The sequence below is a fragment of the Corylus avellana genome, chromosome ca1 (genome assembly GCF_901000735.1).
Source record: "Corylus avellana chromosome ca1, CavTom2PMs-1.0".
In the NCBI taxonomy this organism is placed as follows: domain Eukaryota; kingdom Viridiplantae; phylum Streptophyta; class Magnoliopsida; order Fagales; family Betulaceae; genus Corylus; species Corylus avellana.
The window spans coordinates 6167507-6186390 of record NC_081541.1 but is presented as its reverse complement, the minus strand read 5'-3'; the positions used below and the strand labels follow the sequence as shown (position 1 = coordinate 6186390).

At 34.6% G+C, this 18884-nt stretch overlaps 3 protein-coding genes across 3 annotated transcripts; 2 read left to right on the top strand and 1 right to left on the bottom strand.

The window, feature by feature from the left end:
* Positions 1–2309: 2309 nt before the first annotated feature.
* LOC132181272 (low affinity sulfate transporter 3-like) lies at positions 2310–7546 on the top strand. Its single transcript, XM_059594414.1, has 12 exons — positions 2310–2761; positions 2900–2948; positions 3102–3309; positions 3406–3580; positions 3751–3816; positions 3916–4146; positions 4235–4361; positions 4489–4775; positions 6222–6412; positions 6513–6598; positions 6698–6774; positions 6976–7546. The coding sequence occupies exons 1-12, from the start codon at positions 2426–2428 to the stop codon at positions 7126–7128; spliced, it is 1986 nt and encodes a 661-aa protein (XP_059450397.1). The 5' UTR covers positions 2310–2425; the 3' UTR covers positions 7129–7546.
* Positions 7547–7785: 239 nt separating this feature from the next.
* Positions 7786–9287, top strand: LOC132166877 (uncharacterized). Its single transcript, XM_059577723.1, has 2 exons — positions 7786–7959; positions 8975–9287. The coding sequence occupies exons 1-2, from the start codon at positions 7861–7863 to the stop codon at positions 9107–9109; spliced, it is 234 nt and encodes a 77-aa protein (XP_059433706.1). The 5' UTR covers positions 7786–7860; the 3' UTR covers positions 9110–9287.
* On the bottom strand, positions 9102–17169 carry LOC132170565 (uncharacterized). Its single transcript, XM_059581622.1, has 21 exons — positions 17122–17169; positions 15715–15858; positions 15455–15631; positions 14534–14740; positions 14301–14435; positions 13959–14080; positions 13714–13843; positions 13493–13599; positions 13307–13393; positions 13109–13222; positions 12923–13030; positions 12745–12834; positions 12515–12628; positions 12238–12351; positions 11956–12138; positions 11738–11855; positions 11583–11654; positions 11352–11432; positions 11107–11213; positions 10905–10999; positions 9102–10743 (listed from the first exon to the last, which is right to left on the bottom strand). The coding sequence occupies exons 2-20, from the start codon at positions 15856–15858 to the stop codon at positions 10912–10914; spliced, it is 2298 nt and encodes a 765-aa protein (XP_059437605.1). The 5' UTR covers positions 17122–17169; the 3' UTR covers positions 9102–10743; positions 10905–10911.
* Positions 17170–18884: the final 1715 nt, after the last annotated feature.

Below are 18884 nucleotides of genomic sequence, written 5' to 3'. Positions count from 1 at the left end.
AAAAAAAAAAAAGATTAATACTTGAATGAAAACAATTTGGTTAATTAAATGAGAAAATGTGGGAGGGAGTTTCATATATGGGTAAACGAAAAGTTAAATATCTTGACAAAAAATCTAATTCCAACGTTGATAAGTGAGATATCTTGTCTTAATTAAATGGACTGAGATATAGAAGAAAAAAATATCCAATCTGATTTCATTCCATTTCCTTTAGCAGTAAATTTAAATATATATATATATATATATATATATATATATATATATATATATATAGCATAAATATTTCAAAACAGTGATTCAACACTCTAAAATGCAACTACGTTTTTCACGCGCACGTACACTCAAAAATTCCTCAAGCCTCTTTTTATACAGTGAAAAAAAGATAGTTATATATACCAAATGCTCAAAATGTCTAGTACGAGTCATTTTGTTTTTCCAGTGGCTAATAAAACTTATACTACTCGGTAAACATTTACATATAAAAATTCACTACAACACACCGAAGGAAATAAAATAATGAGGGTTTTAAATTTTACCCAGAATGACTAATTTAGGGTTTTCACTAATTTATTTAGAAAAATGAATAATTATTACTGGAAATAAAAAAAATGTGGAATAAATTAAATAACTTCTCATATTTCTTAGTTCGGTGATAACACAAATACTTTCATTAATTAGATTGAATTGTACCAAAATTACTAAAATACTCAAGAAATATATATAAAATAATAACAACAATTATTTATTTATTTTTATATGATGCTAGTTCCACCGTCTACCACCCCAAACTTGGGAAAAATTACTCTTTATCTTCCATTCTGTTTGAGTGTTTTCTGTTAAAGTAATAAATAAGTGATTAAATTTATATTTTTCTATAAGCTTAATCTTTTAAAATAATTGGTGATTTAACATGGTATCAGAGGTAAAGATCCTGAGATTAAACATCGTCAATTCACCACATTTAAATTAAATATTTTACATTTTGGGCCTTACAAATTAAAAGAGAGTTTAAACCCACACATGAGAGAAAATGTTAAAGTAATAATTAAGTGATTAAATTTAACCCTTCCTATAAATTTAAGTTTTAAAATAAGTAATGATTTAACATTTTCTGCTTGAGAGGAGATGGTTGTGTCATGACTTACCATTCTGTTTGAGTATTTCCACTGTTTTCTGCTGGAAATGCACTTATCCAAGATAAAGGTTAATATTATACTTCGACAAGACTAGATAAAATAAGAGAAATTAGTGTGTATTTTGCGTATATTTTCACTGAATTTGCATGTTTTATTTATCATCGATATCATAAATATGCAAAATGAACGCAGAATATAAAGAAGTATTTTTCCAAAGCTAATGGTTTTTATTTAATTTAATTAATTAATTAAATGTTTTTATTTGCTTTGAAATAACTGTAGTACTTGTAGTCTCACAGTCACAGGGAATGGTGTACGAGGAGATTCCAAAACATCGTACGTGGGCGTCATATCCGGGAAACTGTGATCTTTAAGGGTGGAGTTCACAGGGCTGGGGTGGGGATCATATCCCCTCCCGCACAATCTATTATATAGATTCGGATTCGATTTGCAGACCACATATATAGCTTTACATAATGGACTGTCTAATTAGATTCATAACTACAACACTATATTTAATGAGCTTCATAAAGTAATTATTGAACATTTTGGAGTAATTCTAGGTGGTCTACTTGTATCTGACTACCTACTTGTATCTTACTTGTATCCTACTAAGAATGATGTAATTCTTAAAATTACTATTAGGCTTTTGATTAATCATTATTGAATTTTGATCAAATGATGATTTTAATAGTCACATCATTCTTAGTAGATTCGACTTACATGCTGTTATTAAAATAACAGCATGTATGCTGTAGTTTAATCAAAGATCAAGATTGAATCTTAAAGTTGACTTACTTTTAGAAGCTTTTAATAGGGGAGAAAAAATAAAGAGAGATTTTTAGAAATTTAATATTGATAATTGATTAAACTATAACATACATATTTAATAACAATATGTAAGCCAAATTCATTCTTAATATGACACAAGTAAGACACTTAGAATTACTCAAGATTTTGGAACAATTTACTCAAATGGGATACGTTTATTTATTACCATTAATGATTACTAAATGGATAGAATACTGACAGAACAACATTAAATGATGATGAAATGAAGAAACAATCTCGACCGTTTATTTTTTCCATAAACAGGCTGCAACTCTTTACATCAGCAAAATACTAACGACCCTATATAATTTCTCAATTTCACGAGTCAATCACTTTCTGAGAAGTCCTACTTCGTGCAATCCATTTTTATTAAAGCATAAAGCGTACGGAGTACATAACTAACTCTCTGGAGGTACATAACAAGAAACGTTCTCCCAAACACTTCAATCGAAAAAACCATGACTTCTGCTCCAACTGGACAGAGCTTCAGTGTGGAGGAGGAGCAGCATCTGGAGATAGAGGATTCGGGTCGGGTTCAGAGGGGTGAATGGGTGCTCAATTCTCCTGACCCACCTGGGATATGTTATGAGCTCATAGGCTCAATCAAAGAGACAGTATTTCCTCATAGAAACAAGCAGTCTTCATCGTCCAAGAAGAGAACTCCATGGAAATGTTCAGTTTCATTCCTTCAGGGTGTGTTTCCAATCCTCAGCTGGGGAAAGAATTACAAGGTATCAAATTTCAAAAACGATTTGATGGCAGGTCTCACACTTGCTAGCCTTAGCATTCCTCAGGTACACACAAGTTAGTCCAGATCATCATCGACTTATATATATATATGGTTTTTTTTTTTTTGGATGAACTATATAGTTTTATGAAATCACCCTTGATCATCATTTTACTAATCACTCTTTTTATGAAATCTCTTGCAGAGTATAGGATACGCTAGTTTAGCAAAACTTGATCCTCAATATGGCCTGTGTAAGTGTATATTATATGATCTGATGTGATCATTCTTTCAGAGTTCAGACCCAGTGACATAATAGTGGCCGGTGGAGAAAGAAACAAATGTTAATTCTGAATCAGAATCATTCTATGATGTTATTTTTGATTTGGGTTATTTGCATTATTTAGATACAAGCATTGTGCCGCCTCTGATTTATGCTCTAATGGGGAGTTCAAGAGAGCTAGCCATTGGACCAGTAGCTGTTGTTTCCATGTTGCTGGCCTCCTTGGTTCAGAAAATACAAGATCCTGTGGCTGATCCCGTTGCCTACAGGAAGCTTATTTTCACAGTGACCTTCTTCGCTGGAACTTTCCAAGCTGCATTCGGAATGTTCAGGTAATTATGATTACTCTTATTTTTCCTTGTCAACTATAAATATTTCTTGTTTCTCCTAAGAAGTAGTTAGTTTTTGTCTCCAATGTATGTCTGCAGATTGGGCTTCCTCGTTGATTTCTTTTCACATGCTGCTATTGTTGGATTCATGGCGGGTGCAGCCATTATCATTGGTCTTCAACAACTAAAAGGGCTACTTGGGTTTAGTCACTTCACCACCAACACTGATTTAGTGTCTGTCCTAGAGTCTGTTTTTAAATCACTTCACAGTGAGGTAAGTTTACATTTGGGGGAATTCTGTTCTAAGTTTACATTCATATATATGAAGAAATGATTAATGAAAAGTGCTAAAATAAGGGGTATTTGTTGTTTTTATTTTTGCTCTCTTTATGTTTACTTGATTAAGTTGACAGTTCCATCTCTCCCCTGTGCTTTCATTGACAGTGGTATCCTCTGAATTTCCTCCTTGGTTGTTCATTCCTGATCTTCCTCCTACTCACCAGGTTTATAGTAAGTGATCATTTAATCCTTGCATGATCACCATTTCTTAAGGCACCTTTGTTTTCTGTTTTGTTCATCAAGTCTTGATAAACCCCATCATATTTGCAGGGCAGAAGAAACAAAAAGCTCTTCTGGTTGCCCGCAATTGCTCCTCTTATATCAGTTATATTATCCACTTTGATAGTGTTTTTGACAAAAGCTGATAAGCATGGAGTTAAGATAGTAAAACATATCAAAAGTGGCCTAAATCCAAGCTCCATTCATCAGTTACAACTCAACGGCCCACATGTTGGAGAAGCAGCAAAAGTTGGACTAATTTCTGCAATTATTGCTCTCACGGCATGTCCTCATTCCTTTTCTCCATATATTGTCTACTTTAATTTTGACTGTAAATTGTTTTAACAATTATCTGACATGACCACCTCAGGAAGCCGTTGCTGTTGGCCGATCTTTTGCTACCATTAGAGGCTACCACCTTGATGGGAACAAGGAAATGGTAGCCATGGGCTTCATGAACATAGCAGGATCTTTTTCTTCATGCTATGTGGCAACTGGTGAGCTCTCCTCATAACTTTTTCTCTCTAATATATACTGATCTTGCATACCAATTAAGCTAACAAAGTATTAATCAATACTTTAATAATTTAATCACTACTTTAATATATCTGTGAAATTTTGCAGGTTCGTTCTCCCGAACAGCAGTAAATTTCAGCGCGGGATGTCAAACAGTAGTATCAAATATAGTGATGGCCATTACTGTGCTTGTATCAATGGAATTGCTCACTAGGCTCTTGTATTTCACTCCAATTGCCATCCTTGCTTCGATCATTCTATCTGCACTTCCTGGGCTTATTGACATAAATGAAGCTTACTATATCTGGAAGGTTGACAAGCTAGATTTCCTTGCATGTTTGGGTGCATTTCTTGGGGTCCTGTTTGCATCGGTTGAGGTTGGTCTAATGGCTGCGGTAATGTTCAAACTTTTTATCATTATTATTATTATCCTTTCAACTTCTCAAGTCTAGTGTGAATATGTCGGATGGGATTCATTTTACTGTATATGTTTTTGGATTCATGCTAGTAGAATAACGTTAAATGAACCATGTACTCTCATCATTGGTGGTTCCATTACATTTACATAATTGAGATCAATAATGGATTCATGCTAGTGGGTGCTCACTTTTTTTTTTCTTTTTTTTTTTTTTGTATCGTCAGAGCATATATATATATATATATATATATTTCTTTTAAATCTAATAAAACTCATAAAAAATACTCATTTAACAAGCTCATTTTTTTACTTTATATTTAACGCTTGTCGTATACGCGCAACTGAAGTCAACCTATTTTGGCGTATTCTGCTGTTCATGATGTGCATCCATCACTTTCAAGGTCTGCCAAGCTTGCTTTATGGATAAGGTAGGAGCCCAGTGAGCCACGCGTGTCTCTGATGTATAGAAGTACAGAACATGTTCTCTGGAAAGTACTGATTTTAGAACACATCATCTATACATGTAGCATTATTTGTACCTTCAACATCTTAGAGTCTCTGACAACTTGTTACATGCAATTTAACCCGCAACATTAGGTTGAGTATGGGATTAAATGGATGGTAGGTTGTAGCTTTGTAGTCAAGTCTCATAAGGAGCTACCTATAAGCTTAATTAAAATGTCTTGATATTGTGTATGCGTCTAGTGTTAAGTTATTGAATACTACTAGGAGAGTGGAGTAGCTAAAAAAAATTGGCTATCATCAAGTCAGTATCGATAGAGTGGGATATCATGAATGTTGGATCGATGCAGAGCATGATAGTATGTTACAATCTTAAGTATTCCGCATTGATTAAGTGAAATTCTAACCATGTGTATATAAATTTTTAGACACACTCTTTGCAAGCCGATTTTCTCTTAAGTAGCATGGACATCTGACTTAGCGAAAGTATTAGCCGCACTTGCACTATCACTTCAAAAGAACAAATCAATTTGGAGATTCCTCATAATCACTTATAAAACCTAGTTTCACCAAGTAAGTAAGCTTTGTGGACTTTGCACTTGAGTGTTTTTATAAAACACCAACTCTATATGATCGGCTACTCATCTTCTCAATGTAGGACCGATGGATGTTACAATCTTCCCCCATTAAACCCTCTTATAGCCCTGATACCATTTATAACAAATTAGGAAAAAAGTTAATCATATCTGCGTTATCATCTCAAAATAATTAGTCAATTTAATTGTGTTTAATGAATTACATTGAGCTTAATTGATAACTGAGGGGGTATTTCTACATTGTAAATGGGACACAAATCACACATGTTTAATGGATTACATTCAAATCACAAGTGTTTCATCTTTGCCTTCACCTTAATTACTGTCTGCAATACTTACTGATGATCTTTTTGATGGGGCTGCAGGTAACAATCTCATTTGCGAAATTATTGCTAAGATCAATTCGACCCGGCATAGAAGAACTAGGGAGACTTCCTGGAACCGATATCTTCTGTGACATCAGTCAATATCCGATGGCCATTAAGATTCCAGCCATTGTGATCATCCGTGTCAACTCTGCCTTATGCTTTGCCAATGCCAATTTCATAAGAGAAAGGTATATATATATATGTATGCATTTGTGCACATGTGAGACACAGAGAAGGGGTGCAAGCTGAACTTTATCTATATGTGATGAATATTGCCACTTATTTCAGGATAGTGAGATGGGTGACAGAAGAAGAAAACAAAGCGAAAGAAAATGGGAAGGGAAGCGTTGAAGCTCTAATCCTTGACATGTCCAGTAAGTTTTGTAATATATCCAAACACCAACTAGGAATTAATTCTGTCTCAATGATATCCTCATGATCATGACTAACTCGAATTCCTCCTCTTATAACAGACATGATGAACATTGACACTTCAGGAATATGTGCACTAGAGGAACTACATAGGAAGTTGGTTTCTGATGGCATACAAGTAAGGAATTTGTCATATTATGTGTTCGTTTTGTTAGAAGAGTAATGTGGGCTTGTCCCACATTGCTAGTATTTTAAAGTAGTGATTAAGTGATTAAATTTATCTCTTCCTATCAGTTTAAACTTTTAGAATAGCCGGTAGTTTAACACGTTTTACTTGGTCTCTAAGCCTTAACAATGATGTCTATTTGTGTGTTTCCAGTTAGCTCTTGCCAATCCGAGGTTGCAGGTGATTCACAAGCTGAAGTTGGGTAAATTTGTAGATAAAATTGGAAGAGGATGGGTTTTCCTCACCATCGGCGAAGCTGTAGATGCATGTCCGGTTTCTGAATTGGTTTGTCTTAGCAGCTGTTGATGGCTTTATGATCGTGCGATCGGCTAATTTTGTAATATAATCACCCTAAAGAAACTCACTACACTACCACATGTTGTGACCATGAAACCAGGGGAAAAAAAAGAGTGCACTACGGTTTGCTAAAAAGTTTTCAAATTTAAGATAATTCTGTATGTATGTCTATATATATTTGGTTTGAGAGAAAAAAACATTTAATGATACAAGACATTTAAAGAGTTTTGGAAGAGGAGAGTCCACATGAACAAAAGAGAGAAAATAATGGAAGCGTTTATATATAATATCAACTCGCACCAAGTTATTGCTTTAACGTAGTATTTGAGTGTATGTTCTAGTACGACGTGCATAAGTGTACGTGTGATAGTGGGCTGTAAGGCGTGTTGATGATAAATCATTATAAATTTGTAGTAAATTATTATTAGATTTTGATCCAATCGTAATTTTAAAAATTATATCAATTTTAAGTGGACACGAAGAAGACACAAGGGTGACATCTGTTATTTCTCAATGATTACCATTCAATTTGTATTTTCATATTACAATTTATCAAAAATAGTCCATCTAAAAAAGCTTTAAAAAAAAAAAAAAAAAAAAAAAAAAAGGGAGCAAGCGGTGTCGTTTATTGCAAGTAAAGCGTAATATATAAGGCCTCCGTTTAGCAAAGGAGATAAAGATCGCAAGAGCACTGAATCACACAGACGATCCGTTTTTGGCAGAAAAGAAAGGAAAAGAATTATGGGGGCGGAAGCAGAAGAGCGGGAAAAGCAGGGAACTGAGAAGCCAAAGCCCAATCCCATCACGCAGGCTCAGTTTCTATCTTGGAAGCGACAGAAGGTCAGTAATTTAATTTTTTTTTTTTTTTTCTCAAACTTTCCCTAGGGTTTTCCTTTTTTTCCGCTCTTTAGGTTAAATTGTTGATCCAACTCATTACAATTTTATTTCAATAATTTCCTCTAATTGAATGTGTTATTACTACTATTTTTTTTCCATGTTAATTACAGATGGACTAGTCGGAATTTAAGAAAAGCGCTAGTAATGAATAGGGAAGATTAGCCTATGGCGCAATTGATTTTATCTTTAGGTAGTTGTAGGAATGTTGGGATTTAGTGATCTTAGTTGAGATCTGCTATAGGAGTATATTAGTGATTGGGTGATGTTAGTTTGGATGCTTCAATTGTTTCCTTTGATATGGGGCCATTGCACACATGCTCCCATTGATGAGTGGCATTCCCAAGAGGGTTCTTTAGGAGGTAAAAGGGTAGGAATGGGATGGTGGGCAACCTAACGGAGGTCCTTTGGCAGGCAACTTTGAGAAGGGTATACCCTGTTAACCCCATAGAGATAGGTCTTGCTCCACTGCAATATGAGTGTAGTGGGATCAAATCCCAAGCATTGAGCGAGTAGAACAAGTGCATATACCCTTCAATCTTCATTCACCGGCAGTGGTGGAATGGGGTTTTTCTATTTATTTAATATGCATTTGATTACTCTGCTTTCTATGTTTTGCTTTGTATTTGGTTTTCAATATCAGAGCCTGTTAGTTTTCATACCACCCCCCTCTTGCCAAAATTTAGTAGCTCGCCCTGTCCCACTGCTTCCCCGCAAATTCATACTATTAGTAAGACAAGGCTTAGATGTTGTGGAGAAACAATGAATCACATAATAAGAGTGAAATGCTCATCTTGGATCTGATTGATTGCTACGTAGAATTGCATGTTTTGAAGTGCCTAGCCACTGAGTCCCGTTTCCTTGACAGCCTTAGGACTTGAGTTACACAATCCCACTCACATTTCTCTTTCTTTTTCTGAGATTCCTATATATCCATAGTTACATAGGTACTTTAATGCAGGATGCGGATGCATCAGCTAGAAAAGCTGAAGCAACAAGGAAACGTGCAGAGGATATTGCTGCTGGAACAGTCCAAATGAATGGCCGGGAGCTGTTTCTACTTGAGCCTTGGGTTTTTGATGACCCTCATTATTGAGATTGGTCTTAATGAAGGATTACATATGCTACTTTGTGTATTTAAATAAAGGCTTACTCCTATGATTAAATTGTTATAACAAGGATTACATTTGAAATTCAGCTATATGGTCCTGATATCTTACTTGGGATGTATGGTGATTCAAACTCAATTCAAGACATAAGGTATTCAACCTCTACTGATATCTCACATCCGGCTTACATCCAGTTACTGATATCCCCAGTTAAAGACTTGGATGGTCAAAATTTAATAATAGCATTTTTACACAAACAACATCATCTGACCAAAAGCTAAACAAATGCCGTTTGTTTTCAAGAGAAAAAGATGCTTACTTTGGAGGGACGTAAGGCTTTGAGGAGTGAGAAGCGAGAGGGAGATTTGGGGGAGAGAGGATTATTGCAGAGCTGGAACAGTCTGGGGCTGTTGTTTTTCTTTGGGGTGGTTGAAGTTTTGATTTGGAGTTTTGAGCTATTAGGCAATCAGGAAGTGGGTGTTGTGGAGGTTCAGCTTTGGAGCCTGCGGCTCAAGACTGGTTGAGACTGCAAGCGAGGCATGGATGGGTTGGAGAAAAGCCCGAACTTTGAGCAGATTTTAAGGCTTTGAATGGCGTTGCTATTCTCGCAATTATGCTGCTGAAGATGTTTCTCTGATAACACTTCGTTTGTTTCTCTATCTTTGGGGATGGATGTGCAGAAGGCTCTAGTCCAGCCACTCACCATTTTTTTCAGTCTCAAGTTCTCTCAGTTTGTTCTGCTAAAGAGGGTTTGTTTGTTTCTCCATCTTCAGGAATGGATTTGCAGAAGGCTCTTAAGTACCCACTCACCATTTTTTCATAGTCTCAAGCTCTATTAGTCTCTATTCTCCTAAAGGGGTTTTCTAGAAAGGAACGTAAGAATCTCCATATTAGAGAGGGACTCCATTATTCTTAGCCCTAGTGTATCAATTATGGTGTACAAGTGATGTGCTCTAATATATGGGCTCTTCGATGCATTGTGCTTATGACCCTAATCAGAAAGCTATGGTGGCGTACCAAGTATGGTTCAGAAGAGATTGAAGATCTTATGTCTCGAATTGATTCTGAATCATCGTACATCATGAGTGAGATATCATGACCAAAAGTAGAAATATTGGGAGTCATTTACCATTTCTATCTCGTTTTTTTAACCGTACTTTGAGGAATTTACCTTGAATAAGACTATCCTTTGTGTTTCTAGAAACTTATGGAGTCAAGGTACATTATCTTTTACCAATCCTCATGATGTCTTTTTGGATAACGTAATCCTCATCATGCCACAACTTAATTTTTGTTGCTTTTTCAACATTAGCATGCCTGAAGGATGGAAGTTGACCTTTTGGTAGTCATACTGAGTTTAAAGCTCAACAACCAATTATAGCCAATTTCAGAAAAAAAAAAAAGAAAAAAAAAAAAGAGCATATTATTGACATCATGCGGTAGATATAAGAAACAAGTTTGTTTAGCTCACAATCAGATTGGAAAAATAGTATCAAAGTTGATAAATAGCGCCTAATCATAGAAATATGATACAATAAGTCCCATCTTGAAGATAAACAAACCCGCCTCAAAACTTCAAAAGCTAACATTGACTCATCTAACCCGCATGATGTACCATTGCCTGTGACAATCAAGGATAATAGATCAGACAAGCTAATTAAATATATTGTATACCTGCGAGGATTTTGCATTGTCAAACTTTTTAATGTGCAGAAATAGCATTACTCTTCATATAAAAGATCAAAAAGAAGAAACACAAAGTATATATGTGAAATCAATTACCTTGCAACTAGCATGAGGCAAATAGCCGAAGATGAGGGTCAACAGGTAGACCAATCCCCTCAAATGTTGGATCATAAACAGCATTCTTGGTTGGCCTGCTCCCATACAACTTTTGATCAGTTTGGATTTCATAAAGTGAACTGAAAAGAGAACACTGAAAACCCTAATTGATGATACAAGAAAAAGTGATTTTTCATATAACCTTGTATAAGAAGGATTGGAAAGAATAGAGTTTTCGACTTCATTTCCTTCAGATTGAGAAGTCCTCTCCTCATCTTGTAAACTCCTTTCTCCCCATATTGTTTCGATCTACATTCAATCAAATCCAGAGAAGATGCCTCATAATTATTTTACGTAGAATGCTAATAAGCTTAAAGCTTTAACATATATAATAGGAGAAAAAAAGTTGCTTTTTCTTTTAATCTTTTGGTGCTCAGTAAGTGATACCATGGAGCGTTTAGACGACAACGATGATTCTCCCAACAGATGTCGTTTTGCTGCCCGTCTATGTCCTTCCACCAGTCCTTTCTAAAATTGATATTTTCAAACATAATATTATGTCATCAAGGGGAGGCCAAACTAAAGCTTGGGCACGATCAAATTACAGAGATACGTAACATATTTTGTACTCTCTTTTTTTTGACCAAAACTATTGTACAACAATGTAGAGAATAATACCTCTTTGAAGCCTCTCAGTGATGTTTCACTTAGATCAGAGATTGCCACTCTGTTCTTTCCACCCCCAATTTCCTGTCGAGAAGATTGTAGTGAGCTAGTAACAAAAGTAGAAGAAGGAAATTTCTCCAATAATGTCTAAAAAAAAAAAGGCTTACTCGTTCAGTTTGTAAGTTCAGGATTTGCGTTTGCTGAGCATTTGTGCCAGAACTGAGGTAGGGGATACTTTGTCTACCAGTTTGATTCAAAAATCCGTGGGTTTGGATGGTCTGTAAACTATAGGAGAAATTTATTTATTTTATAGATATTTGCAGTTTTAAAGAGCTGACCCAAAAAAATAAAAACAAAAATAAAAGAAGAAAACTCAGGTACATACCTAAAAGGAGTTGAAGAGTCAGGGAGCAAGATGTTGTGATGCTGAGGATCAATTCCAATAGCTGTCTCAGTAACTTGATTGAGCCTTTGATGCAGAGATGATTGTTGGGGCCGCATGGAGCTACAAAATTGTGAATCCTGGAATTGCTCAAATAGATGCTGATGATCATACAACCTTGTAGCCCTAAGAATTTTAAAATTAAAAAAAAAAAAAAAAAAAAAATTAACACATATTGCTAATGTTATATACTACTTTATCTGAAGTTTATAGAATGTTAGGTACCTTGGCAGTGCAGCAGGTCCAGATGCTATGGAGTTATGTTGCAGAGGGTTACATACACAAGGTGTCATTGAGACTTGGTTAGATTGTTCATAATGATCCAGTAGCTGTGAGCGCCTATATTCAAAAAGCAGACAATAATGATAAGCATGTAAGGAAAGCTATATATATATATATATATATATCAGACACCAGATTTTGATCTTTGATCATCCATTGTTACCAGTCTTAATGGTGTTTCTCTTTCAGATTTATGAGGCTTAATGCAGAGGTTACCTACCCAGAAAGCATGATTGGTTCAGGTAGCATGGAAGCACCAAGTTGTGGATTAAACACATTAGGCATCAAGTGGGTTGATTGATTAAGCTGTTGACGACCACAGAACTGTTGGAGCCTAGACTCAAAAATGCAGATAACAATCAGTTCATCAACATGGTGTATATATATATATATATATATATAACTTGTCTTCACTGAAAAGATGGGAAAGATGGAAAGGAAAATTGGGACCTAGAAGGCATTGAAGATCCAGGTAGTAAGGAGTTTTGTGTTGTCCAGAGTTGGTTAGGTTGTTGGTGATAATTTGCAAGTTGAGGAGGTCTACAATGGAGAAAAATGAACCCCTTAGCTACAGTGAGAAATGTTTATCTTTCATAGATAGAAACATTTGTAGTAAATTAACAAGTACCTGGCCAAGATAGAAAGCTCAGGCAGCATTGAGTTATAGCCTTGTGGATCGTATACATTAGGCGGCACTGGAACTTGATCAAACTGATGATGTAAGAAACTTCTTGGCCTATAATTGGAAAATATGATGACAGCAATCAAGGCTAAAGTTCTCAATATAAACTAGACAAAAAGGTGGATAAGATACCTAAAAGGCATAGAAAGGCCAGGAAGCATGGAGTAATGACATTGAGGATCAAAAACACTTGTCGTTTGGGGGGCTTGGTTAAGCTGTTGTAGCTGATTAGAAGACTGCTGGGGCCTAAACCCCAGAAGTATGTATTAGTAAATATCCTTGGAAACATAACATGTATGCCTGTTTGATAAACAACTACTTAGAAAGTACCTTAAAAATGCATAAGATTGAGGTTGCATGAAGTTGATACATTGACTGTCATACACATTAGCTGTCATGAATTCATTAGCTTGGGGCCTGAAATTAAAGATTAAATATTAAATCAGAACAAGCAAGTCAACATAGTAGGCAAAAAAAAAAAAAAAAAAAAACCAAGAAGAATGACAAGCCATATACCCCAGTGGAGAAAAAGGTCTGTAAGGTGTGTTCTGGTTGTGGGGGAGTAAAGTGGCCTGTTGTTGGTTTATTAGCAATGGTCTCTGATTTGTTACTCCAAACCCCATCTGCTCATTGTGAACAAATTTGACATGGTCAAACTAACATGAAATAAGTAAAGCCTAATAAAGCAGACATTGATGTAGAACAAAGATTTTAAGGATCAAATAATAGTACTCAACCGGATTTTGAGGGAATAAAGTTGGGCAGAGTGACTGTTGCTGGCTGATGCTGCTGAAATTGTTGCTTGTGATGTTTTTTGCTATTTGATTGTTTGTGCTACATTCATTGAGTGGACGCATACTTTGAGGCCTATGACGATAAAGTGATATTGAACATAAATCAGGCAGAAAAGAGGAAAAGAGGATGGAAGAATAAAAATTAACATCAGTATGAGGTTGAAATGAGCATCAGGTTGGTGCCATACAGAGGCATATGCTCAATTTGAGGGACATTTTCAGGCCGAGCATTCATCAGCTGATTGGGATATATCACTTCATGAGCTTGAAATGACTGAACTGCTCCATCAAATGCCAGCAGCCCCCCCACCTGATCATGATCATAGCCAGTGGTGATCTTTTGCTTTACACACACAATCAATGACTTTGAAACAACTACCAAAAAGAAAAGACTTAGAACTATAAACCTTAAAAAGATAGATAAAATTAAAGCACATGTATATCATTTTATAATACACAGTTGCTATAAAATGTGGTTATAATGTTCTTGTGAAAGGAGAACTGAAGAACGATGAACTGGTTTGCCTTACATTTGGAGAGGTAGCAAGTGAAGTATTAAAGCACTCTAAACTTGAAAGTGCAGATTGCTTGAGGTTCTGGCTGGAGCCTTCACTGTTTAGACAGGACCAGTTACTTCCACCCAATGATCTTAGCTCTGCTTTCTCCTGGTAACAATAAATTAAAAATAAAAAATAAAAAATAAGAAGAGAAAAAGGCATATCATTGTATAAACTAGTTATATCTGTCATGTATAAAGATTTACCATTGTTGGAGGATGAGGTTGTGGCTCTCCCATTAATGTACTATTCAAGGAGGATTGTCCCAATTGTTGCAAGCTTGGAGTACTAACAACTGCAGGGCTAGGGTCTTCAGAAGTATTGTAGGCATGTTGAGAATAGTTGGAATTTTGGTTCCCCACATTAGGTTTAGGCTGAGAATATCCACCTGGTGATTGGAGCTCCGCATAGTCCTGGTCAATTAATGAAAAAACTTAATGATCATAGCAATGTAGCTTAAAAAATGTTCTAACTAATACGCACGATTGAGATGGAGTTCTTAGGTTTGATTCAACCTAGATGTTCAGAGCAAATTCCTATCCATATTCACACACAAACTGTGAAAGGGCTGACAATTCGTGTTGACATGCTGAATTTGTGCCAAGTCAACTTGAATTAGATTCATTTAATTAAACAGGTCAAACTCCTCAATCATAACATAACCCATTTAAATTTAACAAGTGACACGGCACGGCCTATTAACCCCTTTAATAAACAGGTCGTGTTGAGTTAACCAAAACACGTATATATAAATTTAAAAATAATAATAATAATAATAATTTATATGAATTTTAACTTTAGTTTTTTTTTTTTTAATTGAAAAAAATAATAATAATTTATATGGGTTGGGCGGGTTACCCATGGGTTAAGCAAGTTGATCCAAGATTGATATATTTCTTAAACAAGTTCATTTAGGTCAACCCGAATTGACTCAAAGCCGATTATACAAAATTCTAACATTTTAATTTTATGTTGAATTTGTGTTACGTTTGTAAGTCATGTCTAAAATTGACATTCTTGTATCAAAGTACTATAAAGACATATAATCATATAAATAGATTTTTCAAAGTAAAGATTGTGCAAATGAAGTATACTATCGTTGAACGGTGGCTTTGTGGTTTCTCTACCAGTGAAGGATTGAAAGATGTAGCCGGTTGTGCCAAGTTTGGAGCATGTTCAGGTTGTGGAGTGTCAGAAAGGCCGCTGCTAGTCATTGTAGACGGTGCGAGGTTTGGCTTCGAGTTTTTTCGGTTGATAAGCGGTTGATTGCTTCCAGATGAAGAACCCAACTCCACATACTCTTGCTGATATTTACATTATATCATTGGAAATAAACATTAATTAAATCTACAATATCATGCAAAATGCTTAATAATTAATTACGTACACTAGATATATTTTCCGTTGTTTCGCCCGGCTGATCATTCAAAGGCTTATGTATATGGGGATTCTCCATTAAGTTGTCATCGTCGAAGTTAAAGTCAAATTCCAAAGAAGCTTCTTCTTGACAAGTTGAGTCAGCAGTCTCCATCTGATTATAATCAATACTAACAATTTATACTCATGTAAATCATCCATTTCAATTATAAATATGTGACCAACTACCCAAAAAATGCTCTTTCATACAAACAATATGTTCAAGAAGAGAAAAAAAAAAAAAAAGTGTTAGAATGTTTTCCATGTTTAATATCTAATGCATGCTTCATGTTTACATGTTAAAATTGCTTCACCGGAACCCTCGAAGGAAGAGTTCATCCTTAAGAATACCCTCATCTTTATTAATATGTAAAGAATCCCCTTTGAAACATTTTCTTTCATATAATGTTTAAACTTTATTTCTAATAGTATGATTTCATTAATCCAACCCCCCAAGAGAACCCCAAGAAATTAAGAATTTAAGGCAAGTACTTGTAAAATAGAATTAACCTATGTAATTAGCAAGTTAATTTAAAAGCTTTACTTTCCAACACAATCTCAAACACGCTCTTAATGTCGTGCAAGCCTATAATTCAGAAAGTAGACAGATTTAACTTTAAAATCTCTTTCTTAGGCAAGCCCTAATTTTAATTAATATACTAATAAAACCACTTATACTTTTTATGTAAGGTCTTACTTCTTAGGATATTGTCATATTTAATCAAGATTTACAGGCTGGACAGCATGGTGAAAAAGTGTTAGAAAAAGTTTGCCTTTTTGTATTTATCTTAATCATTAATACACTTGGCTGATTTTAAATGGAGGGAATATTTTGACTTAAGATTACAGGTAAGATTCAATAACTTCGTTGCTCACGTCCTTCATGGGTTTCCTTGTAAGACACAAGAAAAACAATTGAAATTGACTTCCTATGACATTTGCTAATAATGGATGATGACATGCATGATTCAAATTGGAATCCAATGCATGTGAAAGTTTGAAGAAGTTAATTAATTATTCATATCTCAGCAAACTGTAAGCAAAATGGGAATCAAATGGACTGAAAAAGTGTCAAATATATATAAATATAGGCCATGCATGGGTGGCTTAGTTGTCGTAAAAGAATCGACAACACATTTTCTGTAGTTTTTTTAACGGTTTATATTTTTTTTTTTCTTTTCCGTCAAGAACCGTATAATTTTTTTGATAGCACCTAAGCCAAATCCAATTATATATCTTTCTGAAAATTTCCAATTCCACCACCATAGAAGAGAAAAAGATACCAACAAAAAAGAATATATATATAGAGAGAGAGATTGACAAAGTAACATAAGTTTTCTTCTTTTTTTTTTAATTAAATTTCTCGGGTCGTTGTTACCTGTAAAGCGTTCGCGCAGATCGCTTACACAGGCACCAATTGAGGCCTGTACATGAAAAGAAAAACAATGGTGATATTAGAAGCCAAATGGTCTAGTGATCTTTAAAAGTAATTAACAGAAAAGCATGGAAAGTGAAGAAGAAATTAGGGCTCGATAAATTAAAGAGAAGCATGCCTTGAAAAGAAATTGAGAAGGAAAGAGGGGAGATCGAGTCAAAGGTTGAGATATGGGGAAGCCAATGAAAGAAGTGAACAAGAAGACAAGCATGCAGCTCTTTGCTTCTGTGAAAATTAAACCTTGGAGATAGAGCTTATTTATAGGGGAAAATAGCATTATGTGTCACAAGGATATAAGCCATGAATTAATCCTTGATTGACCAACTTTTTTATATTATAATTAACTAATACTTCTCTATTCTTCTTTATATGGTTAATTTCAAGAGGCACATTAGGCTACAAATTAAATTGTATACAAGCAAAGAACTCACTTGCACTTAAAATTTCTTCCAAACTTGTATTTTGAATGAGTTTATAAGTGAGTACACTGATAATGTAATCCTCATTAATAATTAGGTTAGAAATAATATTCTTTTTCCGTACAACCGCGGCGACGATCGAGCTTACTAATATTAATAATAATATAAGAATATCCGGGTTTAATATATAACAAACATGCAGATTATCAAAAGTGAAGTGCGGTTTATGTTTCTTCTTTATTAATAACTCAGTCCCGAAATGAGGGGTTTTCGGAGCAAATACGACAACAAAAAAACCAAAATAGAAAATAGAACCTCCCCAAATTTTTTTTTTTTATTTAAAAAAAAATGGACTAAGCTAGAAACGAGACTTAAAAGAAGATTTTAAATCACTAATCGGAACAACTACGAAGAGAAACAAAATGCGAACGCTTTATGTGACCGGATTATGTACAAACAAATTAATACGATGAAGAACTTTCCAAAATAATTAACGGTAAACGACATTGATCAAGAGATAACGAACTTTAAAAATAGAAAGAAAAAAAAATTAATACTACGCAAACTCTCACTTTTACACTCTCAAGTGATTACTTCCTAATGTATCAATTATCAGGTCAACTTTTCATTAGAGGAATGCTACGGTTCTTCCATGTGTTCTCCTAGTGTTCTCGTGGTCTTACATATATATTATTTATTTTTATTTTTCTGAGGAATCGGTGAGGTAAACTTTTTCTGCTTTTTTAAAAAAACAATATCCAAATAAAATCAGGAGAACACCATTTTAATCCATTCATATATTTATTCTATTTTTGTGTAACTGTCACATAAGCATTTAAACGAAAATTGGTGTAGCATTTGGATTCGAAAAATCAAAATGGGTTGACTCTTGGATTATAGTGTGAAATTTATTAAAAACCTCCTTAATTTGTAGGATATTGTGGACAAAGTAAGGGTTTGACCTTTGGCAATGTGTCAGAGTGGACCAAGAAAACTCTCAGATTAATACTGCAAAAATAATTAATCAGATTTGTAACCGAAATCAGTCTCCAAGCTGTACCACACAAGGTTCACTTTTTACGATATAACTCCCGTTAATAATTAAAGACTCTCTCGCATATATACTATTCTGAGAAAAAAACAAAATTAGTTACAATTTTAATTTATTTTTTAATTTCAAAAAAAAAATTAAGTATTTATGTTTTACTTTAATTTTTTTTTTTTAATATCTCTACAAAAGAGGGATGGAGGATTCGAACTAGTAATCTCTGCTTCATAAGGCATGAT